This window comes from Trematomus bernacchii, unplaced genomic scaffold (assembly GCF_902827165.1).
Source record: "Trematomus bernacchii unplaced genomic scaffold, fTreBer1.1, whole genome shotgun sequence".
NCBI classification, from domain to species: Eukaryota; Metazoa; Chordata; class Actinopteri; order Perciformes; family Nototheniidae; genus Trematomus; species Trematomus bernacchii.
Genome location: NW_022988098.1, coordinates 830,082 through 857,792, shown reverse-complemented (window position 1 = coordinate 857,792; position 27,711 = coordinate 830,082). Strand labels below are relative to the sequence as shown.

The following is a 27,711-nucleotide window of genomic DNA, read 5'->3' as shown; positions in this document are numbered from 1 at the left end:
TATGCTGTTTATATTGCTTGTAATTGAGATGACGTAAACATCTGTTGAGTATTTTAACATAAAATAGTTTGATTGTGTTGAATTGAAGCCCAAAAAGGCAGCGGGTCCACCAGAACACTGGCTGAGTAACACAAATATGAACACCATACAAGGGTTAAAGGTCTCCTATTCTGCTATTTATAGGCAGATATTATGGGTCTCAGATATATAAACATATATTAAAAACATGTCTATGATGTGTTTTGCTCAAAATACCAAACAGAAATCCCTCATATCCCTCTGTTTCAGGCCTGTTAGAGAACGGCAGGTTCAGGGTCCTTACTGTAGCTTGAAAAAAAAAAGAGAGGGGGAGCTTGTGCCTGCTCAGAATTATACCGGAGATAAAACTAAATGCTGCCGTGATTAAATGCCATATCATGTTCCAAACCACATCAAGGATTATTTCTGAAACAGTATGGAGCTCAAATGCTTTTTCTCTTGCGGGTTTACCACAAGGTGAGTTCTTTTTTTAAATTCCTGCTGTTTTACACATGTTGTACTCTCTGCAGCACAGGTTAGCTCTGAGTGTTAGTGATGCTAATGTAAACAAAGACCATATTACCACCAAAACATGTCAGGCATTGTTTCTGATAGCAATGTTCCTGATAGTGCCGTGGGTCCACATTTCCGATATTACATCATATCGGACGCAAATCTGGATCAGCTCCGTTGTACCACCGTTTTTAGAGATTTGGGTACGGAGAGTTTTGTTTTCTGACACTTTGTGAGTTCCCTGACACACCGGGGACACATATTTATGTATAAAAGACATCTAAAAAGGTGCATTTTGCATGTAAGGTCCCCTTTAAAGCTCAGAGAACAAAAAGATTATTAAATTCAGGTTATTATAAAAGAATGAAAACATAGTTGTGAATATTCTTTTCAATTTCTGCTGAAAGATCTCCCTAATTCCTACACACTGGACCTTTAATGCACAAAAACAGCATGTGAAAAAGGACTTTAAAGCTGCATCAAGCCTCAGGTTAAAGTACTCTGCTGATAATGTTGTTGTATATTATCCTTTATAAAACATTCTTGAGGATTCAGGTTGTAAATAAAGCCATAAGATAAGCAACTATGTTTTAAAATGTTTCGTTCACAGTTTAAACATTGACATTTTGTTAGTCATATTTCTTCTGGCCTCTTCCCGAGTTGGATGTGCAACATTTTCCAAACCCCGAGAGCAGATGTTGACATTTGAAAGTTTCTGGCTGGCAATTAGTCCAACAAGAAGGATGAAATCTAAAAGAATGGCCCCCTGAGTTAGACACACAAGTTAATCATTTATCCTGACAGATTATCGCAAACTCAGTGCAGAGCACCGGGGAGCAATTCAAAAGTCCCAATTTCAAGAAAAAATGCTGATGATGCAGCCTAGTCTCATTACAATAACCTAGTATTTCTAAATGCAAACAGTTTACACTAGATAACATTCAGTCATTTATTTCTTTTGTACTAGAAATGGTGCTGACTTCATCTGTTAACTTTGAATTCAGAGACAGATTAAAAAAAAAATAACCAGTACACAAAAGCCACTGCTGAATTAATTAAACAAACTCTGTAATGGATTAACTGTACCATCAGTGCAGGGAAAGTTTTAGTTGAGTCTCAAAAAAACTGAAATTATTTGTAAGGAGGTTTGAAGGATTTTGTGGAGGGACATGTTGAGGCTTTGTGGGTTCATTGTTGGGATTTTCAGGCACTATCATAATCAAGGAGAGCGGCTAACACACGTTGTTCGAAGACAGTTTGTAGAAATGATTGCATGAAGAATGGTCAATCAGCTAACATTGTAACATGTTCTTTGATTTGCAATCTATAACAAAAGTGGTCTATTGAAATGTAAAAGAGAGAGTTTATATAGTAGCGACATTGTTATGCATCCCAGGAGGCCCATCTATGTTAGAGGACCAATTTAAATGACTTGTTCTGAAAAAAGTATGAATAATATGTTTCTTATTAGAAGTCTGACTCTGCTAGAGCAGAAAAGGGCGAAACTATACACTTGTCCTTAAAGGAGCCCTATAATGCTCATTTTCAGGTTCATATTTGTATTGTGTGCCTGTGACATTTGTACATGCTTTAAGGTTCAAAAAGGGCTTTCTGCAGCAGCTCTTTTCACCCTCTGTCTGAAACCAGAGTCTGCTCTGATTGGTCTTTTGGCCCCTTAGCGTGCAATGTGTTGGAGCTCTAACCAATAGAAACATGAGTGTTACCTAGGGATGTCACTATGTTCCTGAAGTAAACAAAGGAATCTAATGGTGGCGTTTCAGGCAGCGGGGAAGGGTGTGAGAGAAACTCCCTCTGGAGGTAAGTTTGGGATTTTAGCCTTTGAAATCCATTTGCATGCACAGAAACCTATAACACAGGGAAGGGAAAGCCCAAAAAGCAATATAGGGCCCCTTGAGGCCAAGACACATGTATCTTCAAGACAGAATGTGTATATTTCACTGCCCATTTAATTTTAAAAGCAAGAGGAATATTTTTAACTATATTTCACAGAGTTCATTTCAGGCATTCTTCTATGAAACCCTGCTGCAGAGTTAATGCGAGAGCAAGCTGCCGGAAAGAGCAAATCACTTTCTCCAGCAGCGGTCAGTCAGGGGGGAAAGATGAAGGTGGAGGAGAAGTTTAGGGAGATAGGCAGGTGTGCAGCCTGCAGTATTTTTTCAAAAAGAAACCAAGATTGCATGTCTACTTTGTTGTGAAGTTTTTGCATGTGACTGATAACATTTCAAAGTTAAAAATGACACATGAACGAATGTTTTAGAAACTGCACAAACAAGAAGATACAATGATGGAAGAGAGACATGAACAAAAGTAACTAACCATTCACCGCGCAGAAACACAATAATATTATTGGTTATGTCTTATCTGGACTACATATTATCTTGCCTTTTGGAATAAGCTGCAGTCTGGCAGAATGTTGCTCTGGCTGTACAGTGTCCATTGTAGGGCAAGGCATGCTGTGAAATGCTGTACAGTATGCAAGCAATTTCAGTGTAGCCACATATCTCAGAGTTTTACCAACAGTGTTCCCCGCCAAACTGCATTAAAATTACTTAGCTTTGTAACATAATGTACTGTATATTTGGCTGCTTTCACTGTCCTAAAAATGCACACAACATCCACTAAGGCTAAATAATTGTACATTTTATACCTAAATCTGTGGATGTTGCATTTTTTTTTCACACTGCAGGTTATCTGTTGTCACGTAATTGGCTCTTAGAAGACAGTTAATGAGCTACAAGGCAGAGGGGCACTTTTAATAAGAGCTGCAGAAAGGGAAGTACGGCTCACATTAGCACTGATTATCCTCTTATAGACTTAATTGGTTGCGATAATAAACCATCTCATTATTGGAATAAGATGCCCTGCTGTTAAACAAATGTGACCAGCTGATTACAAGTAACTTTGTGTGTGTGTTCCCGCATGCACTGAGTTGGTCAGATTGCACACAGCAGCCATGCATGTATAAAAGACTGATGCTACACTACATGAATGGACACTAACAAGAAGTGCAGATGCCCTGGTTCCCTGAGAGATCCACCCTGGAGAATAATGTGTTATATTTATATTACCTGGGTCCATATGTTCCCAAGCCCATTAACCTTTTATTAAAACATATTAGGAGGTTTTTTTAAAGGGTTTTCTGTTCTCAGCAATCTTTTTTCCCAAGGGCAAATGTTTAATAAAAATTTCCCTGGGTCAATACGCTGTAATCGCTGACCAACAGCTTAAAGTGTATACTGATATAATACTCCTTGAAACCTACACCCTTAAATTCATGGGGACAGTTCTTTCCAATCTTTTACAATGTTAGATAATATCAAGAAAATAGGGCCCCAGGACCATTGGGATGACCCTTTTAACAGTAGCATTTCCACAATCTCGCACGTTGTTTACAGAAACAAGATTGGAGTTGGAATAGAGGGAAGACTTCTACAGTATTACAAGACAGTTTCAGAAATAGCCAGTTTCTAAACTAATAAAAGCTAATAAAAAAAAACAGCTTATTTAAAGCAAATTGTCCACGTTAAAGCAAATAAGTTCCATCTATGTATTTCAGACTGTTTACCTTTATGCAACCAAAGCCTGCTCAAACGTGATTGGTTTATACTATTCAGACTACATTCCAGAGCTCTCATATGTTGTTATCTGTTTAGGGATCAGTGTTTTTGGGTCGTTTTTTAAAAGTTCTTATTCAGAGAAGTACCAAAGCAAAATGAAATGATTTGTTCTCTTTTTCCACTTCTTTTGTTCAGCAAGATTTTTTCATTATAGGGCCGACACAGCCAGGTAACTCAGATCACAGAGAATATTAGGGACAGTAGAAATGTCCCCTTTTTATTTAACAGCTACTGCACCTGAATGTGTCTGAGCAAGTTTGCAGTAGTATTTTTGAGAAGCTCAGTTTTCCACATTCTCCCCAATGCCCCATTAACATCTGAGCTGTAACGGATGCATTATCTGGATAAGGACATCAAATGTATTGGCAATTCTGCATATGAGTGATAGTGGATCTCAATATGCAATTTAGAAAGGACTGACTTTCCATCAATGAAGGCAAACAGACCATCTCCAGCTGTGGTCTGCCTAATATGATCACATAGCAATCATACCTGCATTCACATTTGAATGCATTTTTCCTTATCCAAACACAGATTGCATGCTGTATAGAGTCTGCGATTTGAAAATGTGAGGTTTTGAAAATCTCAATCTTAAAAAAATAAAAAGTAGAGGACAATATTTCCATTTGGACTGGTTCAGGGTGATTGTGCTGTCATCAAAAACCTGGAAACCAATCAAAATAGAGAGATATTAAAAACTGAACTGAACTAGGAGTTTCTGATATTAAAAGCCCAAGGTATTTCAGAAAATCATCTGCAAAGATTTTGCTTCGTAGCTTCCCTTAGAAAAGAAAATGACAAACATTAACACATTAGCTTTTACAGAACAGTACAACAGGTTTGAATAGTTAATTTATTCCTCAACTTTTCCCAACAAAATAAACACGGAAAAGTTGAATTGGCAGCTTCAGTCGTTAACAGCACAGAGCTGCTCTAATGGGCAAATAAAGTATCCGAGTGGCATAAGTGCGTGGGTACTATTCCTGTCTTGTTAGTAACTACATCCGCCTTCTCTCGACTTTAAGCAGAGGAAATGTAACTTAAAACATTTATATAAAAGGTCATATGTTTTTAATGACAGGATGAGGACAGCAGGAAATATATTATTTTAAAGCCACAACAACAATGATCCCAGTTCTGCTAAAAGAGGACAAATCAGCTACACACGATGCAGGGACGGGGCGGCTTTGATTGTGTGATTGTGTGATTGTGTGATTGTGTGTGTGTGTGTGTGTGTGTGTATTAGTGCTTAGTTTAGATCTGTTTCGAGATAATCCGCTCAGCACAAAGTAGTGTTTTCCAGGGACTTGTGTGCCCCTGTGTGTGTGTGCGTGTGCAAGAGGGAAACAGAGAGAACAGAAAAAGGTCAGGGGAACAAGAACTTGATGGTAGGAGAAAATGCTCAACGATTCACATTTCCCCCTTTTTTTCTAAACACTTATAAAGCAAGCCTCTGCCAGCAGTAAAATCGATGATAGCTGCCGTCTGTATTTGTCATATTTCACACTATTCTGACCCATTATGTTGAAAGGGGTTTTCCAGCCTTGAATGCCCTTGTTGCCACAGCATGTTCCATGTCGACCTAAATGTGTCTTGCTTGGGTGACCCAAGGGACCACACACTAATTAGACCATCCATCCATCTTCTCCCGCTTATCCGTGGTCGGGTCGCGGAGGTAGCAGTTCCAGCAGAGAGCCCGACACTTTCCTTTCCCTGGCCACATCAACCAGCTATGACTGGGGGATTCCTGGCCAGCGAAGAGATATAATCCCTCCACCTGGTCCTAGGTCTACCCCTCGGTCTCCTCCCAGCTGGACGTGCCTGGAACACCTCCCTAGGGAGGCGCCCAGGTGGCATCCTTACTAGGTGCCTGAACCACCTCAACTGGCTCCTTTCGACGCGAAGGAGGAGCGGTTCAACTCTGAGTCCCTCCCTGATGACTGAACTTCTCACCTTATCCCTAAGGGAGACGCCAGCCACCCTGCGGAGAAAACCCATCTCGGCCGCTTGTATCCGCGATCTCGTTCTTTCGGTCATGACCCATCCTTCATGACCATAGGTGAGGGTAGGAACGAAAATGACCCGGTAGACAGAGAGCTTTGCCTTCTGGCTCAGCTCTCTTTTCGTCACAACGGTGCGGTAAAGCGACTGCAGTACCGCTCCCGCTGCTCCGATTCTCCGGCCCATCTCATGTTCCATTGTTCCCTCACTCGAGAACAAGACCCCGAGATTCTTTAACTCCTTCACTTGGGGTAAGGACTCATTCCCTACTTGGAGTGGACTACTAATTAGACTGTGTATGTTATTTGGCCAGCATATGTACGGGTCTCACAGGAGTGTGTGGTGAATCATGTGGGATAATGTACAGGTTTTCCTTCCAGCCAAACACAGCAGCACACCGACTGTACATTCAAGCAGAGCGTAAACATGAAATTAGGCCTGCTTTGTTACAACACTACCTATTAAGCGCTATATAAGTGCTTTGAGCAACAGGAAAAGCGCTATATAAATAACATGTATTATTATTATTAATAACACAATTATCCATCACTATTTAGTTTTTAGGAATTAACAACGCCTACTGGAGATTTAGCTACGTATGTGAGCACTTGTTCAACAAACCATTAATTTAAGGGCCTATAAATGATGTGGTGTTTCTATTTTGTGGCCCATTTGTATTGAACATTAATTTCCACCAAAGCCACAATGATAAATGTATATAATGTATGTGTTTTTGTTTCCTGCTGGAGGACAAACTGAAAGTCAAACTGGCTAATGAATCCTATATTTATACAGCTGAATGTTTAATGTTAGAATATATAAACCCTGTAGTGCTGGTAGACACTGCATGCATCAAGTCCTACATTCCCAAACCACTTATTCAAATTAATAACGACTCAAAATCAAGCTCTATAGATTTGCTGTTACAAAGTTTGGAATCCACAGAGATAGTTTAAAGGAGAGGTGTCATGCTTTTCCGGTTATTACCCGTCCCCTTGTGTGTTATGAAGGTTTTTATGCATGTAAACGGTGTGCAGAGTCAAAACCCTCAAAGTACACCCTGCAGCGAGTAAAACTCTAACACAGAAAATACCTCCCCAAAACGCCTCGTTGGAGATACGTCATTGTCCATTTGATTCTTCCGGGACGGCATGATGTCAAGCCGTACACGGAACGAAATGGACCAATCCGTGGAGCCGTTACGTTACGTCCGCGGAGCCGTTACGTTAAGCCCCCGCTGATTGGTCCAAATTGACCAATCCACGGACTTCCTCACACACACATCTGTGTGCAGGGAGCAGGCAGCTCAGCTGATTTCTCCTCCCTGGCTGCAGGCTGATAACAGACTGTTGGGATCACGGCAAAATTCTCTCTGCAGACCCATTCTCACAGCGTTTATCAACCTTTTTCTTACTCAATATCAAGCCACACTTATTGTTTTTACTTCGGATGTGAGTTTGTGTGTGCTCAGGATGAGTTTGGCTGTGTTTCGCTATGTATCCTAAACAAGGAAACAACACCTCCACGGAGCTCAGTGCGATTCACAACGTCCCGACCAATCAGAGCACTCTGTGCTCACAGGGAGGGTGGGGGCTGGAGCTATTGGAGCTCCAACGAGCCGTTAAAGGCAGAGAGTGAAATTCAGTGAATACACATACTTTACAGAGATGCTGTATGAGAAACCAATGTGAGTTTGGAAAATTGCACAGGATAAATCTATTTTAGTATACCTCAACAATGGAATTATGATCAGTGGAAATGGCCATGACACCTCTCCTTTAAAAATAATCCCAAAAGATCAGTGCAGGGAGTATGTTAGATTAATCCTTTTAAAGTCAGAGTTACTTAGAGGAGCTGTTGTGGTTTTTCCGTTTTTACCCATCAAATAATGCCCTATTTATTTGATTGCATTTCTTCATCGGATATAAAAATAAACCGACACATTGTTTTCTGGGGTTTAAAGAGTATTATATAAATGGGATTTTAATAAACCGAAAACTATTGGTGGAGACAGATTTAAAAGCCCATAATTAGAAAAGATCTAAATCATATCAGCGGCCCACATGACATAATAACACAAAGTCGATCTGGCAGAAATAAAACAGCTATTATTTATAGTTTGGATTTGTGACAAGAGCTTGTGCGCTGCCTTCTGTTTCAGCTTGACCTCGTACTCCACCACATTTTTCGGGGGGCTGTGGGTCGGCCACTCGACCAGTGCCAAAGCGTTCATGTGTGGTTTCTCGGGCAGAGAGCCACAGATGACAGGACAGCGCAGAGAAGGCCCCGGAGGCTCTGCTTTATTCACTTTCAATTGGTTCTGACAGGGGTTTCAACTAGCTCATCTGGATAGTTTATCACCAGTGTGTACCAGCAATCCTTTTTCAGGGCTGAGGGAAGGTTAAGATTATAAAACCATATTTTTAACACCTTGCATTATGAGTAAAGAAATATTAATGATTAGATTTGAATTTGCTGGCACGATCAAAAACGATTTTCTGGAAACGCTACCTTAAATTTGCCGTTGCAGTAACTCATGTGGTTTGCTCCACTGCACACAGATGTATGATTGTGATATTACCCAACATGCACTCTATAAATAAAGACTTATTATATAATAGGATGATAATGTCACCCTAGCGGAATACTGCCATCCCACACAAGCGCATGAATCAACCGTGTCACACACACACATCAGAGAAACAGACACTTTGTGCACTAAACACGCGCATGCCATATCCGACATGAATGTATGTGTGCAGGCATGCAACACACATGTCAGATATGGCATGAGAGCAGATTTTTCAATGAAAAGCTTCCCATACTTTAAACTCATTGTTAATATCATTAAGCAAAAAGAAACATTTCAATGTATTATTTATACGTATCACGGCAGGATCAGAAATGGCTTAAGCATCATGTGCTGCACCATTATTTAGCTCGCCACACAGCTGAGCACTATGAAGCGCGTTCAGTGGTGCAAAAATAAACCTGACCCAGTCTTTTATTTTCTCTGTATACTGCAACCACCAGCAAATAAAGTAAACTTCTCAGAGAGAAATCTAATTTTTAACGAAATCACAGTACAACAAAAACAAGTGTAAAACTGTTTCATTTCTGTTAAGTGATAAGTCATGAAACTTGTGAAAGGTAACTGTGGAAAACCACATGTTGATCTAAACTTGGATTCCTCCATAAAGGGCTCCCAACTCTGGGATACACTGAAATCAAAATCATTCAAGATATTAAATATTGTACAAAAGGTGTAAAATAGTGCTGCCTAAGAAACAGCTGTACCCATTTTTAGCTAAATGTACTCTAAATTACCAAGGCATATTGGTCTATTGGTATATACATTTGATTGCATATCCTTATAGCAGAGTATCCTGGTTTTATGATAAAGAAAGCAATATATTTTAATTACAAGAGTTGCAAATAAACAGCAATAAACGAAATATGCAGCACATCAGTATCATGCTCTGTATCTGTGTTAAATGGCATTGTCCCCAACAAAAATGTAAAAGGAGATGTAAAGAAGAAAAATACAGTGACAGTGTTAGTTTAACTGAACACCCATATGAAGCGAGTTAAATAGAACAATGGTAGTTGTTTTTCATTTCGATGTGACAAAGTGAGATAAGCAGAACATGATTTGAACTGTAACACTCATCGACAAGAGCCCTTTGAGAAAAATTGTGACACGCATGGCTCGATAGCTAAATGAAAGGGTGCTGCTGCTCTCGCTGCACCTCATTCCAGCAGATAAATAATGTCATTACAGCAGACTAAATTCAATTGAACCGATACTCCATGTAAACGGTGATAAATCATCCTCTGACAAATATATATGTAGATAAAGGAAAGCTGCAGGAGTGTGGAGTCCTGCTTTCAGTGAAATATCTTCAACTACTGAATAGATTGCCTTGAAATGTGGTTTACACATGCAGGGTTCTTTCAGGATGAGTTATATGAGCTTTTAATGTATCACCACTATAGAGATAAAAAGTTGTCTATTTAGTTTAAGGCCACCGACCTGCAAAACTCTGTTACTGCTATTTATTAAATATTATCATGCTAACATGCAAATAACGTCAATGATTAAAGGTTATACTTTGTGAGTGTATGGGAGCACAGTCATAGAACACACTACAGGAAAAGAGAGACCCCAGAAAGCATAATAGAGCCCGTTTAACCTTTCAAAGCTGCAAGCAAGGCTGTAGGCTATTCATTTTAGCCAAGAGCCTTATTTTTTTTCTTGTCAGCATTCATCTTTGCTCATTTAATAAAATATATCAAACTTGTTCTACACAGAATGGTCATGCTGAAAACAAACTCCCATTGTAGAAACTATGCCTTCATAAATTTAACATGTGACAGAAACTGGCAGTGCCTTCTCTGAGTATTAACAACACTTAAGCTTCTGTGCTGCTGGACCACCACATGTGGTTCTCTGAGGCCTGTGATAGAAAACTGCAGGGGGTTAACTCACTTTCCACCCCAGAAAAACTCTGGCTGAAGTAAAACACTGCAGCACTGCTCTCTTAGCCAGGACTATAGATCGCATATGGAAACCAGAGGACAGGGTTGTTGTTGAATTGCACAGTGGAGAGCACAGTAGAGAGTGGAGACACTCTTGGTGGTCCTGATTAGAAAAAACATCACTTGGGTTTACATGGAGATATAAAACATGGAGATTAATCACTTTGGGTGTTTCTAGATGATGGTCAAGTGGGCATTGTTATAAAATCACCCAGTTCAGGATCTTGAACAGCCTTCAAGATCCTGGGAACAACAACCGTGACAGTCGGGGGTTGGGGGTTTGGAGGAAGGCAATGATTAAAATCCAGCCACAGTAAGATCAAGGTTGCAGGCACAGTAAGTCAGGAGCAGTGTTGGGTGTAACGCGTTACAAAAGTAACGGAGTTACAGTAATGTATTACTTTTTGCTGTAACAAAGTAATGCAACGCATTACTAATGAAATTTGGGTAATATACTACCCGTTACAATTCTCAGTAACGCAGTTACAACACATTTTAACCCGAAATTAAATGGTGTTTTGTTTTTTAAGAATTTACAAACATCGCGAGATATTCCGACACCAGAGAAAATTTGTGCGGGTAGATTGGTAAGCCTGGTGTTTACCCTTCGGGCTCATCAAGATCCCTCCGCTTCGCATCGGGTTCCCTGATCAGCCTATCGTGTGTTCTTTTCCCCATAATGACCGCCTCGCTGCACATTATCCCGCTTATTACACGGCCATATACTAAACAAACTACAGAGCCCATTCCGTGTTCCTGTTATTGTTTACTTCCTCTCTGCCTTCTTCTGGTGATTTATCTGACGTCCAGCGCTCCGTCTCTTAACCTCTTTTCCTTTCTCTTTCTTGATCCTCCTTAGCAACCTTCATTATAGTCCTTGACAGTGGTCTGTACTACTGTATTACAAAGTATCACATGTTAAGAATTTACAATCAGAATCGAGTATTCAACTAAGCCGTGTAATAAAAGTTGTTAGTAGCCTTAATAGCCTACACCGTTGTTATGCTATACCACATTGCCCTTCACTGGATGTATAATGAGCTGCACTAAACTACATTTTAGCATAAAATACCTAGCCATTCTTTTGAGGTTATTTTGGTGAAAGTAACTCAAAAGTAATATAAAAGTAGTGTAACTCATTACATTTCAGAGACAGTAATATTGTAATGTAACTTATTACTTAAAAAAGACAGTCATATGTACTGTATTACATTTTGGAAGTAACTTGCCCAACACTGGTCAGGAGTATACTGTTTGGAGGACTTTAATGGAGCACTTGTGGAGCTTGCATAAAGCATTCCTCTTTTAATTGAATCTGCTGTATATGTTTGCAAAACTAAAATGTTGTCTGCTTAAAAGTCTAGAGACTATTTTAGCAATTAATGTTACATCAATACACATTTGTATAACTGTTCACACTAAAGAGAAAATAAATAAAAGCTTTCGATAGCTTTGTTGTAAGTTAGGCTGCAGACCATTGGTGGAGCAGGGGGTATGACCCTGATGTTTTGGTTCTATAATCACAGCAACATTTTGGCATTTTACCTGCATTTTTTATTAGATCGGCTAAAAAATTAAGTAAGACTACAATTCCTGGTAAAGTATTGCCAACCATACGTTTGACGGCCCTGACATTGAGGGGTATATTTGGTTGAAACCTGGACTCCATCTTCACCTTTGCAGACTCAAAGTCACCGCCATGGTGGACACATAACAGTGTGCCGTATTTATGTCACCACCTCAAGTCTGCGAAGGCGAGAGACTTCAAAGACTTGACTTCACAGTGCAGAAAGGCATCGAGATCAACACAAACACAGAGCATTACAACTTTTTGCAGCAAAAATCAACAGCAGGGTTTCTGCTGGTGTATTGCAAGCCTTACCATGTTTGTAAGTTGACCTCCCGTTAGGCTTAAGCATTTGTTTTTAAGATGTGGTGCAAACTGTACTAATAACTCACCACAGTGTCTTTAACACATAGCAAATATGGTTAGAGAGACCTAGAAAGAGAGAGATTTAGAGAAAGAGAATACAGAGAGTGTCCGTGTTTGGTCGCAAGTTATTAATTCTCATTTGATTAAACTGCTTATCTGCCACCTCCACCTGCAGATCATCTACATTTAGCCCATGGTACTAAAGTGGCGAAAGCGAGTGTGAGGAGTGGAGGGAGAGAAAGACCAAAGGAGCAATCAGAAGTTAGGACAAAGAGCGGAATGCGTGCGGAGTAGAGCAGGTAGGAAGAAAAGAAAAGCAGAAGTGAAAGAGAAGGAGGGAGAAATTAGATGATACATCTTGGCAAGTAAAGTAAGGGAGAGACATGGAAATAAAGAAAGGAGCAAAACGAGAAGAGAAAAGGAGAGGAGAGGTGTCAGCATGTAAGAACATGGTAAAGGGTTATTACTCTTCCTGACTGTAGGCTTGTGGTTGAAACACTACAGAGCCCCTCAATGTTTCTTTTGGATGAAATAAAAAACACATCGACCGGTAACATGGGATGAATCCTGAAATGAGGACTCAAGTGTACTCCTCCAAATGTTTTCGGGAGCCCAAAGAGAATAAATCCTCCCTGGCAGGCTCTAACCAGAAGATCAATGCCACAGTGATATAGAGTGTGTAAGGCACACATTATTTACAGATGTTGAGTAGGCAAAGCTATATTTGAGCGGGCAAAACAGGCAAGGAAAGACAACATCGCATTTTCCTGAGATGTATGATTCAGGTTTATGTTTTTATGCTCAATGTTAATGTGGCAAAGCGTACATTAAAAAAAGAAGCTTGGGACTTTTGCTGAAATATGTATTCTACTATTGATACTAATAAGACATTATTTAAAAAGTTGGTAATCACAAAGATGAATAGAGCCACAACACAGCCAAAGACTCCCACAGGGAAACAAATGCAGGTGATCAGGAACAAATCTGTCTCACAAAGTCATTACCCGTCAGCCTTTAATCCTTCCTTCATTTATTGTTCAGTTTTAATTGAGTCTCGATGTAACACTGTCTGCCACACATCATTAACTTTCACCTTGGCTGGAGTTCACACTCTTCTTCGACACTTCTTCCCCTGTATATTTGGCTTGTCGCTCCTTAAAGGCAGCAAATGCCACTCTTTTCATGTCTTCACAGCTCATCCTGGTATCAATCATCACTTGATAACTCTCACAACAGCAGGTCTGGCCACTCAACATGTTTGTTCACATCCCCGGGTGAAAGGTGATTAATCTTGTTCAACGGTCTTCTGTCTTATCCTCTATGACTTGCCTGTCAGCATGCTGTAACCCCCTCTCTATCTATCTTCCACCTATATGGTCTTTTCTGTTCCCAGGATATTTGAGTTGACTACACTATACACCTTTATGATGAGACCTCAGTGTTTGCTCTACCATGCTATGTGTACAACCACAGCAAAAATAAATCCATAGCTGTCATGCTGAAATTCACTTACAAAACATGTTGTTGATGGATGTATCCTGCCTTTCTATTACAAATGCATGCACAAGCGTCATGTTGTAGTGAGGAGGGTTACATTGCAGCCCATATTTCAAGCTGGTGTCCTTCAAATTAAATACCCATTTAACACGACTGCAATGTCAACTGCACCAGGGAAACTGATATTCTCCCTAGATAACACGTTTCACAAATACGTTTATATTCAAAGTCCAAAGAAGTGCGCGTATTGAAGAGGTCACGTTGGCTCGATAGGCATTGGTGGATTACTGAAAAAGCCAAACATGCAGGGGTCCCATGGCTTTCACCTACAAAATATCACTCTAAGAGACACGCACCAACCAGGAAAAAGAAACCAAAAATGAAAATAACATGGCTAGAAAATACTACATAGAGATTCAAAACAACTACAAAAGATGCAAAACGACCGTAAAAATAATACATTAATAACAAGAGACACAAAATCACAAATGTGTGAGGAATTAACTATAAAGTTATGCAAGACAACAACTTCAAAAAGGCAAAATAACTACTGTATACATTTTGTCTCATAATCCCCCGTGTGGTGTTTCAGTTACTTACCTACTTAATAACTAGAAATGTCAAAAATATCTCACAGAAAAAAAAGTTAAATATTTCTCCCATCAATGTAGTTAGAGTAAATGTATAAAGCAGAAGAAAATGAAATCATTATACTTAAATATAATCCACTACTTCTTCTCTATCTACTGTAAGTGTACTGTAAATATAGTTGAGACTCGTAATAATAGGATGTATTTAACAATTAACTACTTTTTCAACAGGTATGTCAAATGACTCAGTGTAATGTGGAAGAGATGTTTGGTGAGTGTGCAGCAGCATAATTTGCTTGAACAGTTACATTGAATAAATGAACAAACATTAATTAGCTGTCATGGCCGATGTGGACTGAAAGCAATCAAAACGGGCACATTAGTGCACATGAATTTAATTGAAATCATGGGACAACCATTGTGATGTTAAGTAGAGGAAAAAGAAAAACAGAACCAGGAGAACATTTGTATCTCGTGATCTGCCTGTAAACAAGTGAGGGCCTTTTTCAAATATTGACGCATTTACATTAGGACAATGAAGGGTTCAGTGTGATGTGACCGGGTACAACAATTATCACCCAACAATGAGTATCTATAGTGACTGCCCCAGTTGCTTTTCCATATTCAATTATAGGCACAGTCTCACCATAACGCACAAAAGAATAACATTTGCATGTTATCTCACAAAGGAAATGTAGAAACACCAGGTGGGCTCATTTGTATAAACCTGCAAATAACCACATCACGTAATTGTCAAGATGCTGATGGTGTAACATCTGAGACCGGTCACCTCTCCAGCTTCAGTCTGGAACTAATTATTTAGTGTAGAAAAGGACTGAAGGCCATAGCTTGAGGCTTGAAACACAAGAATACTAAGGAAAATACCAAAAATCGTATGCATTCAACGTATAAGGTAGAAAGGCAGTCCCTATTCACATCAAGTGTTAATCAGCCATCGTCCTGTAAATCAATAAATGGTCCTAAAATAAAGCATTATAGTGAAATGAGCTTTGCATAAATTAGAACATTATAATTAAAACATCATTATTATCTGACGTTTAGTGTGCATATAAATTATGAGCTGGCACTAATAGCTAAGAGATATGAATCAGAAAGTGTACGTGCCTGTCTGTGTTTGAAACAGGACGTGGTGTGTGTGCTGACCACACGACCGAGGTTTGGTGGAATTTGCTTTCGCTAATTCTCTTATTCTTACTCCTTTTAAATCCAGGCTGAAGACTTTTCTTTTTGCCGCTGCTTTTAATTGAACTATTCATATCTTAAACTGCGCTGTAACTTTTAATCATGTATTTTTTCTTTTAATGTTTATCTTTGCTTTTAATGACTGTTTTTAAATGCCATTTTCTTAATGTTTTTCATTTGTGTAAAGCACTTTGAATTGCCTTGTGTTGAAAGGTGCTACATAAATAAACTTGCCTTGCCTTACAGCATGGAGGGTGAGATCAATACAGCGGAGTCAGGGACATCAAATGTAGAGGGAAATCAACAATCCACAGACATATTTTAAAGATTTGTACAAAGGATTTAAGGTGTGCATATTACATGTCGTCAGTGGGTGATACAATTGCTTTTGAAACAAGACGATTTGGCAAGCAAGGAGCTTTAGCCCCTAGAGGTGGAGGGCAGGAGTTTTTTTTTGTTCATCCTTAGATTGTGCTTCTGTGATATAGTGATTCAACTGATGGGAGGGGGGAGCCATTCTGGAAGATGTATTGACTTTGTGCGTGAGTGTGACTGTTCACCCTGCCGTCCCGGATGAGGAAGTATGGTCTCAAAGGCTGGCTGTGTAAAATATGTGGGAGGCTTTGTTTTACTTTAGAAAAGTAATTGACTGTTTCAAGGAACAACATTCTTTGCTGGGCTCTCTGTTAATGTTGTCAGTATTGATTACCATTTAAGTGTGTTGCTGATTTGTTTTCTAATAAGACTAAGTAACACCTTAAAGGAGTTCTGTGAGGCACATCGCTAGTTCCAGCCCAGGTTGCGCTTTAGGTGGGATCTGAAACTGCTGACTACAGATTTTGATTATCCGGAGGCACATTATTTATTAAAGTTGAAGTAGCCGTAGCTTCACACATAATCTCACTGCATGAACCTGAAGTATGTGTGGAACAGCTAATAACTGTGTAGAGAAAGCACAGAAGGTCAATAAATCCTTCTTGGTGTGTCAGAAGATTTTGATGATTAATAACTCTGAATGCTGTGTGTAAAAATGCTCAATAGGTGGCACACAAAAAAAAGTGTACATAATGACATGAAGAGCCTTTTTGCATCCACATGTTCCACGTATCTCTATCATTATCTTTTAGTCGTGCTCTCCTTCAGTACCCACAGAGCCTTTGCCGATGCAGACAGCGAGCCTGGATCTATGAAGAGCAGATGAGACATGTACAGGAAAAAAAGACGAGAGAATAGATTGGAACAACAGGGGTGTATTCTGTGTTTTAAAGAAATGTTTTTCCCTTGTCAAATTGAGTAATACATCCCAAATTGGGGGCGGAAAAACTCATTTAAATTCAGTTCCAGGGAAACTATTTTATATTAAATGCTTGCTCTTCTCCACCGAGGGGGGAAAATGCTTCTGTGTTGATAGGGTTGTGATGATTTTAGTTTTAACTTCTCCTCTCTCTCCTCTCTCTCTCTCTCTTCTTCTCTGAAAACCCAGGCAAACAGCCTTGAGAGATCCTTTTCTACCGACAGGCCCTTTCTTTGTGCTTGGGCTACAACCAAAGCTGTCTTTTAGATGTGACCATTAAACCGTCTTTTCATCAGACAATACCAGGACAGTTTGACCCTGCTGGGACAGGACTTGCAGTGTCTTGTACTGATGATTATGCTCTTAAGAGTGGTTAAGTGTGAGGGACAAAGGAGAGTACTTCAGAGTTAATTGACTACAGTGTCTCAGCAAATGTCAATTCTCCAACCTTAACTTCCAATACATCTTCAGTGTCTGACATCCATTCAAAGCTCTCAAGTACTTCTTGAGTTCTAGTTCTTTGCTCCAAAAGTTTCATTACATGTATCCCACAATTCACTGCAGTGGGAGGGAGGTTGCATAATTCAGACACCTTAAGTTCTATAAAGCACAAGAGAAAACTGACATCAAAAGTATTTTCACCTATTTTCTATTGCTTGTTGATCATCACATTGTTTCATTAATCTTTTACAGCCCTGACCTGTTGTCATAACAACAAGCACGGCGGTCCCCCCATTGGACCCCTCCCACCGTTTTGTTTTCGAGACAATGTCTCAGGGCTTCTTAACATTTATGAAACTATTAATGTGTAGCACCAGATTAACGGGAAGAATCTCAGCTAACTGAAGATATGAACCATTTTTACCAAAACAAAACACAAGTCTCATAAGAAGCGTCTAAATGACCCCTGAGCGAAAAGATTCTAACGCACTGCGGCACACAATTTAAGATAAAGATACCCTTATTACTTATCGTAGCTGCACATACAATATATCCGATTAAAGCTGAGACTCCACAGATTATTTAGGTATAGTATCATCACTGAGCGATCCGAACTTGCGACAGGGGAAGCAAACACAGACATCACAACACGTACCTTTACGGAGCATTTACGGCAGATCGTCTCACCGTAGCTGTCAATTAGGTCAAAAGACGTGTTCAATGGCATTAAAACGAAAAAATAAAATTCTACAAATGTTGATCCATAGGTTGATAATGTACCTGTGCCTTTGAAGAAATTATTTATAATCCATAATTCCATTTTTATGTAAAAATCGGAGCGGAAAAGTTAGCTGCTAATGGTAGCCACCAGAGTGTATGCAGCTTCCGGTTTTGGTAACGCGTCACTCTCACTCCTTATTTGTTAACGTTTTGGTGTGTATATAACTTTCCCTCGATTCCATTGGCTCTAGCGGTTATAAAGAGATTTCATTCATCAAAATCGACCAAGGGGGGCCAGAGATAGGTCAAATCTACCCAAATGACCCCAGAAGTGGGTTTTTTTGGCTAAATCTCTCTAAAAAGGTCAAATTTCACTTGTTTTGCATCAATCTTGATACAGGGTACTTATTATATGTTGTACTTTGGATTCCTAAAGCTTTTAGTCTACTAACCCATCATCCAAGGGTAACTTTCACTATAAGTAAAACATAATTTTTGGACGGACACTATAATTTACAGTTTTTTACTATGTAAAATCTGAATTTTCTTTAAAATAAAAAACATCTATATTGATTCTGACTTTTCTACATCCAACTCACAGGTTTATCATTACTTTGAGAATAAAGATTATTAATTTAACCCTTTTAGAAGGGAAGATATGGTCATTTGTTCTGGGAATGTCATTTTCGAGCCTGAGACCTGAAAAACAGGCTCAGGGCTTAAGAGGTTAAAGCATTTTAATTACTCTAATCAAGGATGAATGAAAATGAGGAATGCTTCTCAGAATAAGCTCAAAAATTGTTTGCATACAAATGAGTTTTTAAATGTTTGATGACGCCATTGTGAATCCTTTAAAAGCATTTTTAAAGCCCCTTATTTTTTTAGGAATCAACGCTGTCATCTGATCAAAGTGAGATTGAGTTCATTGTGACAAGACTTGCTGTTTGACTTGAGTTTCCATTGATCCCTCACGTTTGTTCTCTCGCTGACGAACAGAGAGAATCACTATTTTATATCACAAAATGGGCTCACTTAAGGGCAGAAATAAAGTGAGGGAACAAAATAAGGAATTAATTATTATCGTTTTTCATCTGTGAAAAAGTACACACTGATGACACATTGTGATCAGATCTGAAAGTACGATACCTTGATTAAAGAGGGCCGCTGTGCCAAGTCTCTGTTGTGTTAGTCTCGCATTGCCAGATCGTTCTTCACACTAGATTTGCACTGCTGACAGAACAGGCTGAACACACACTCACATAAATACTGTGTGAGTTGTAGCCCTATGATGAAATAAATAGGAGAGTGGAGGCAGCTCATCCTCTCACATCATTCATCTGAGCTGCACTTTAGTTGAGTTTCACCTCCATCATTTAGGGTTGTGTGTGTTTTCTTAATATAATTGAAATGATGTGACAGCCTGTGTACTTTGCCTCAGTTCATGTTGTCTTCTGATTGCTTAGTTTGTAGATGGGGGTCGTAAGAGCAGTCACATTGGACACATTTGGTTCTAACGTGCCAAAGCTTTAAATATGCCAAGGATGTTTGTCCCACAGTGTGATCTCGGACAAACATCTACCACATTACTGTTAGGTCACACCCACCATCTATCTTAATACCCACTTATGCAGTTTACTGCTTAGCTCAAAATCATCATTTAGTTGCCGCTTTGACTACTTTTAAGAGTTGTAAAACCCTGTTTGAGAGTATTATAAATGTAGTATTTTGGATGCTCATGAACACTTCCCTCTGTGGCTACAACTGGACTTTCTGCTTTATATTTCCTTCTTGAATAACATGTCCCTACAGTATGCTGTCTCACAATGCGGTCTACACTAGATGTCTGCAGAGGAACAAGAACAAGGGTTGAGACTTAAATCCAAGTCATTTACACTGTTGAGCAACTGACTGCAGGACCATAAAGTACGAGGATGCTGCACCAAATGTTGGATGAGGCACAAGCCGAGAATAAACGTTACTTCGAGGGGATCATTAAGATCTCTGACAAAATATTAATAAATTGCGAATACATTTGCATTTAAAATACAGTATTAACTGAAAGCCATGCTGAATGAGTCACACATTCAACAAAGCAGCTCCATTTAATGAATCATTGTTCAATCTATTACACATATATTTATGATACCCAGTCACCTCAGAAAATGGGAAGAACATTGGAGTTAATACAAAAATGTACTTCAAAATTTGCCGAATAGAGCCGCTTTAATCAAAGGGGAACTTCCGCATTGCCACAGGAAAATCACATTAAATAAACTAGAGCCCCCATCGTCAATATCTCAGAACAAAACGGCAAAGGAAGCAATTAAAGTGCCTTTGTGTCTCAATAATTAGATTACTTGATTTTAAAGTGTCCTTCACAGTATGTCACAGCACATGAAATGGTGTTGGTGCAAAATTAACACATCAGTGCGTCTTTGTGTTAGTGTCAGTCTCTGCTGTCCCACATGGAAAGCACGACAACCTGCCAGTGGTGGTGATATTTATTTATTGATAGGAAGAAAGAAGCAGCCCTTTGAGGACGATAGGTAATCTAATAAAGAAAGAAATCTCCCCCACCGCTGACTTTCAGGAGAATATAATATATTGAGTTTGTCAAATGTTATTCTGCAGCACTGACAGCTCCAGTTGTTAGAATGTATACAGTGCAAATCAAATACCAAGTGTCATACATCCCTGTGCAGAATACAGAAACAGATCCATATCTGGGCTTGTTGGTTTGTTTGTTAGGTCTTGTTAGCTTTTCATATACAGTACAGGCACCAGCATTTCAAGGATTGCCGAAACAGCTTGAGAAGAGATGATTTCTGAGGTTTGAAAAGGTGGCAGAAACTGTCAGCTAAACAGGAAAGCCAGAAAAAGAAAATGTTCCAGGTAACGAGGTGCTAGTGTCAGCACATTTGAAGCAGCAAAAAAGACAAATTCAAATTAAATCAAGTTTTTGGATTTATTGTTCATGGTCTAAAATAAGTCTATATCGGGTTTTAAAACAAAATTACTTTGGATGGCAGATTTTTGGTACAGGATTGGAGCTATTGCCACGCCCAAACATTTCAAAGAATGGTCATCAAACCATTTAATCAGATGTCTCTATGGTAACAGCCGAACAAAGGGCTAGCAAATGGCAGTGACTCCTGTGGCTCCCTGTGGCCTCCAGCTGTGAAAGCACCCAATTAACCTTAAGTGGACAAATCTGCACCATGCTACTCTTCACTAGTTCTGGTGTTTGGCAGAAGTTGGGTTCAACTCAGCAGACATCGCTTCCACTTATCACTCATCTCACTCAAACCATCTGAAAACCTGTCAACAAAAGATTGTCTTACAGTTTCTCTCCTGGAGCTTGAGCAGCTGCCAAATTGAAAGTCTATGACAACCCTAACATACAGTTACAGGTTAAAAACAACATACTCCAGTGTTGTATAACTTTTTCAAAGCATCACCTGGCAACACGATCTACTTCTTTGCTGTACATGTATTCATAACCCCTGTTGTCCCTGTCACAAGTATTGCTTATATTTTGAAGCTCCGAAGCTCTCAGATGGTGATGACGGTTTATGTGCTCCATTATACCATATTTCAATCTCAAAGAAAGCAGCCTGTCTGTATGAGACGGAGCAGATTTTCAATTAACTCCAAGGTAAACCCTTCTGGAGCAAGTAATTGAAAAAACAGTTAACAATCAGGAATCACAAAGGATACCGCTGTCCGTGTCACATAAGCTACTGAACTAACTTAATAGCCATCTTTTACTAGAGTAAACCTAAACAAGTAGGTTAGTTTCCATTCACAACCGTAACCAAGAGCTTACTGTGACCATAGTAAAGGGTCATCATTTGAAGTATATGGCAACCCAATGCTTTTTAAAGTTACGCCAAGGGGTCCTGACCAAGAGTCACTAGGTGATGAGTTTAAAAATGTAGAATGTATTGGCAAATCCAATTCCACATCATTTAAAATAAGTCTTCACCACACAGTAGCTCAAAGCCCAATAATTAGAGCTCAGTAAAAAACAGAGGTCTAATCCAGGATGATCCTTTTACAAATGTCCTCAGCTCGATCTTTCCCTTTCAACATTCCCCAATAAAGACTAAGGATTATGCTTTGACCCAAAGTCTTCCAACTGTTGAAAAACACATTTAAGAGCCATATTTTGGTGCAGTTCACCGTCATTACAATGAAGTGAATGGACCTAGAGTTTATTATGAAACAACACTGCGACTGGGTTATAAAATATAAAAAGGAAATGTCACCCTGATGTGGATTTTGAAACGTTGTATTTATCACTTTAGTGTTGCTTTTATATTATAAACTAACAGTGGACTTCAAGGTCTAATAGGATACTTTTGTTGTTGGTTTTGTTTCTCGTAAAAATGTAAAATAATACAGCTACATCCTTTGACGTTTTTCATAGTTGAGCTTTTGATACATGGATTTTATCTGAATGCAGTACTTTGTTGCAGTGATGCATGCTGGGCTGGATTTAATAGGGTTTACTGTCACTATCATTTCACCTTTATAGTATCTCAAATAGCAAGCAGCCAACTAATAAACTGCAGCATGTATTTTAAAACGTTGGTATCCTTACTGCTGAAATAAACAATTTCTTTCGACTCTTGGATTCTATTAAACATTTCAATAGACCGCAGATTTATGCCTTACATCTTGTTGCATTTTACCCCGCTTATATGTAAATGAGTCTGCTAGTTTGCGTCAATAAATATCTGAGTGGTTTTCCCACACTCACTGGTCTCAGAGTCATTAATCATAAAGCGACTTATGTTACCGCCTGTGAAGTTACCCTCAGGTGGAAACACCTTTAACAAAGCTCAACCTGCCTGAGGTTTTCTTTCACTGTTACATACAGTAAGAAATGTAAGGATGAAATTCAAGCTGCATTGAAAAAGTTTTTGCTGTGATGCAAAAGATGTGATTTGAGACAGTGGTTGTCAAAGTGGGGTCCGTGGCCCTGTGTCAGGGGCTCTACAAAATCATGGTTATATATTCATTATGAAATTGTGCTGTATTAAAAGTGCAAATCTACAGAGGACAATTAAGGCTATAAAGCAGGCATTTTGTGTCCATTACTCACACTCGGGTGAGCTTTAGGGCAACAGAAAGTTTTATATGATTTCAACACAGCCATTCTTTTATTATTTTAGGTTGCAGCACTTATTCAGCCTTTGACTGGTAAGCTTAAATGTTTGAACTTTGTTAGGACTATGCCAGTATTGCTACTGCTTATGTTCTGAAAACTGAAGAGGTACACATATTCAAACGTGTAATAACAAACCATCATATTCCTTTGAAATTCATTCGGAATGTTCTGAAAGTGTTCGAAGAAGCGAATAGCTTATTTTAAAACCCTTTCCTTTATTGCATATGGGCCTACACAGAGAGAGTACCAATAAAGGCAGAGCAGGTATAATCCTGCTGAGATTTGAATCAGCCTTGACAGCTCTAAGAGACCGCAGTGAAAAAAAGATGGTGACGGCCAAACTGCCAAACTCAATTGTACGAGTAGTCCTGGAGTGTTTCATTAGCAGAGCCAAGACTTAAATATGACTTAATTTTCTATTCTCTTAGTGCTGCTGTGCAACATTCAACACAATTGTGCAGCACTTACAGAGGACATATTATGCTCATTTTCAGGTTTCATATTTGTATGTTGTGCCTCTACTGTGAAATGTTTACATGCTTTAATAAAAAAAATTGCTTTATTTTTCTCAGCTGCAGTACCTCTTTTGACCTTCTGTCTGAAACCACAGCACAGTCTGCTCTGATTGTTTAATTGGCTTTGTTGTGATTGGTCAACCGCTTAGAGACATGAGACTTTGGGATTTTAGCCTTTGCAGACCATTAGCGTGCACCAAAAAACCTATTTATGTCACATCCTGGCCCTGGCTAATTGCCTCACTCCTGACACCTGATGTGTTTCCTTCCCTGTTAATCACCTGCCTTCAATGAGCCTCAGCTGTCCCTAATCATTACTCCTCTCCTGTGTATTTAGTCTGTGCTGTTGCCTTGGTCAGTGCCAGTTAGTCTTGTCTGTCTTGCATGAAGTGCTCCAAGAGACTCTCCTGAAGTAAGCTACAGTTCTAGCTGTTAAGCGTTTTCCACCAATTTAGTTGGTTGTTTTTCGTTGCTTCCAGTCTGTACATTTTGGATCTTTGCCTGTATTATTTGTTCCTTTTTGATTAAATGCTTGACTAAACCTTTTTGCCTGGTTGTGCTCTTGAGTATTTAAATGATTCTAATGGTCTTGAATCACATATTGTAGCTGCCTCCATCAACTGAGAGCAAGATTTAAATAATTACAGAATAAAAAGTGTGATGTGCTGGCAATTGAAAAGTGAAATTGCTTTCTCTACATCTTGTAACATGTCATTGGTTGTTTACAGAAATATCTGTTTTATGTGACTAACCTTGCACAATATTTGCAGGATTTATCTCTCACGTAATTTGGAATAAAACACACAAATTCAGATACCTAAGCACTATTATAAATGTAGTATAGCTATGCACCTCAGCTCATCAGAAGAAAAACTGCCCCAACTGCTTTCATAGTCTGCCATTATGTTTTGATCAAACGTTGATATAACTGGGCCATCGTTGCATGGTAAAATTACTTGAAAGGAAATGTGGCTCCTCATTTTCCACTGGCATGCTCAAAGCACCACCTGGGTTCATCCCTCATGGTAATTGTCCTCTCTCCCCCTCCCAGTCATTCACCATCTCTAAGAAATGAGGGGCTTCATTTGTTTCAATAGACCATAAATCATCGCTGCACGTTGGAAATAAACGATAAAAGATCTGTCTTCTCAAAATGATTACCACATATGATCACCTGAGCAAGGCACTAAACGATTAAAAGGTGGTGTTGTGCGCTGTACAGCCTGCAGTTGTTTCATTGCATTTTTTGACATTTATGCCTTCTTTACTTTTAGTTTTTTCTATGCAGGGGTTTCAAATGTGCTTCCTCTAGTATGCCGTTTGTCATACAGTAGTTGTGAAAAGTCTGCATTTTTTCCATACTTTGTACCACTCCACTGTATTAATCTCACCCTACACTGAAGCACTTCATTGGATTAACCCTCCCTGGAGACGTCTGTGATGACAGTGGAAGCCTCACCTTGAAACTCAAAGTCAACCTCCCACTGAGACCCAGTGTGAACACTCACACTGGGTCTTGCACACTGCCATGCCATATATAAACTGTATATACTCTACGGCTACTCTTTAGTATGCTAACATATGACGGCACCTTCGGCTGTCATTCTCATTAGTGGCACGCTAGTTAGCTGATTATTCCACTTGTGTCAGAGATATCGGCCCTAGAAAAGTCTGCCTTCTTTCAAATATGATAGGACAAGATGGCGCTCAGTTGTAGCGCTCAAAGATGCAACAAAAATAATTGTAAAAACTCATCAGCAATGCTTTTTTCCAGGAAACATGACCCAGTTACTTAATATGAGGGTTGTGCAATAGGTCACCATTGTCAGTATGTGCGTCTGTGTATTGTGTTTGTTCAAATGGTGTATGACTGATGATATGTGTATGTCTCTTAATGTCCACTATGTTTGTATATGTACATGTATGCGGAACTGCAGGACGGAGTCCAGAACAAATTTCCTTACGGGGACAATAAAGTCTATCGTATCGTATCGTATCGTATATAATCTACAGGAGTTGCTGTGAGCAGTTGAATGTAGGAGGTATTTTCTTTCTACCGAAAAACACCTGCCAACAAGTGAGCATGGTCCCCTCGTGAGGAGATCCACAATTCCTTCTATGGGTGATACAGATAGCGGGTGTAGTTGAAATTCAAATTAGTTTGGGCGCTTTGAGCAGCACAAGCCGAGTGCCAAGTACTTCCATTATATTTGAGAGAAGGCAGACATTTCTGCAGCACATTCTTATAGCACTCCCATGCTAAAACAATCTAGATAGCACTCTAGGTAGGAAGAAAATGACCAATAAGTCAAAAAAGGTCTTCAAATACAGCTCTTTCTCCCTCGGCCAGTTTCAAAAGTGAGGACCACAGATGGGTCACTCTCATATATTATTCCACAACGACGAATAAAAGCTTAATATGAAAACGCAGTCTGATATAAGTCTGCAGGGTATTTACTCAATCTCTTTTAAGTGCAGTTCCAAGTGAAGTGGAGCACCGAAGTGGAATTGTGGGGCAGAAAATGAAACAGCAAGAAAGAGAAGTGGAAAAAAGCAGAGCCAGTGATGTGGATGAGTAGATTTACCTGGCCCAGAGCAAAAGGACGCAATCACAGCCAGTATGCAGACGTAACTGAGGTAGGGCATCCATGACATACTGTCCTGGAACAAGAGTGCAAAAAGATGATATTTCAATGAACAAATTGGTAAAAAATATCTAAAGTCAGCTCTGAGTAAGTGTATAAATATATAAGGGAATTGATTAATTGATTGCCGCATCCTATGTCTATTTTGTTTTTGTTCAACAGCCAACATCATCCAATAAATCCAGGAAAATGTCATCAATACATTAGTGTGTGAAAACAACCGCAGTAGAGACACCTTGTCATTTAGAGCAGTGGTTCTCAACTGGTGGGTCGCGACCCAAAAGTGGGTCGCGGACCCGTTTCGAGTGGGTCGCGGATGTGTGAGTGAAGAAGAAAAAGTTGGAAAAACAAAATTGGAATTTTTTTTTTTTTTTTTGGGGGGAAAAAAGTCAAACTTTTATTTTGAAGGCCCGATTTTCTTCTCAGAGTGTACCAGAATGCGTACTGTAGTTTATGTTAGTATTTCTAAAAATCTCCTGGGGGAGAATCCCCCCAGACCCCCCTGCTTGGGTTGGGTTTCAGCATGTGTGCCTTTTTATATAGTTCAGCTTTGATTCCATCATCTCATTAAACATTTTTTAAAAGCATACTTTAGTTCTGTGAAGGGATATAAGGGATATATGCACTGTACTTCACTTTTATTAATATTGTATGCTCAAAAGCGTATATATTACAGCACGATTTTTTGTTGAATAGATTTGAGTGCTTCAAAATGTTGGGTCGCGATGTATTGACCAAGTAAAAAGTGGGTCCCGAGGCCTGACCAGTTGAGAACCACTGATTTAGAGTATGTTATAAATGAGGTCAGTGAAGAAGAGGAAGAGTGGCTTACCTGGAAATGAAGGAACACTGTTAGTAGGCTGAAGAATACAGCCATGGAAACGAAACCAAAGATGAGCAGGGGCCTCCTCCCGATTCGCTCTATCACTAAACCCTGGGAAGAGATAACAACAAAAAAAAGAGTTTTCAAATAATAATTTGTCTTTACAAT

General features: G+C 39.3%; 1 protein-coding gene across 3 annotated transcripts in view; it reads right to left on the bottom strand.

The window, feature by feature from the left end:
* Positions 1–27,711, bottom strand: part of slc2a9l2 (solute carrier family 2 member 9, like 2) — a 115,456-nt gene that overhangs the window by 22,643 nt on the left and 65,102 nt on the right. For all 3 annotated transcript variants that reach the window (XM_034121561.1, XM_034121563.1, XM_034121562.1), the window contains 2 exons: positions 27,553–27,654; positions 26,661–26,736 (listed from right to left, as the gene is read on the bottom strand). In XM_034121561.1, the coding sequence (XP_033977452.1) occupies positions 26,661–26,736; positions 27,553–27,654 (178 nt within the window). The remainder of the gene's footprint in view (positions 1–26,660; positions 26,737–27,552; positions 27,655–27,711) is intronic.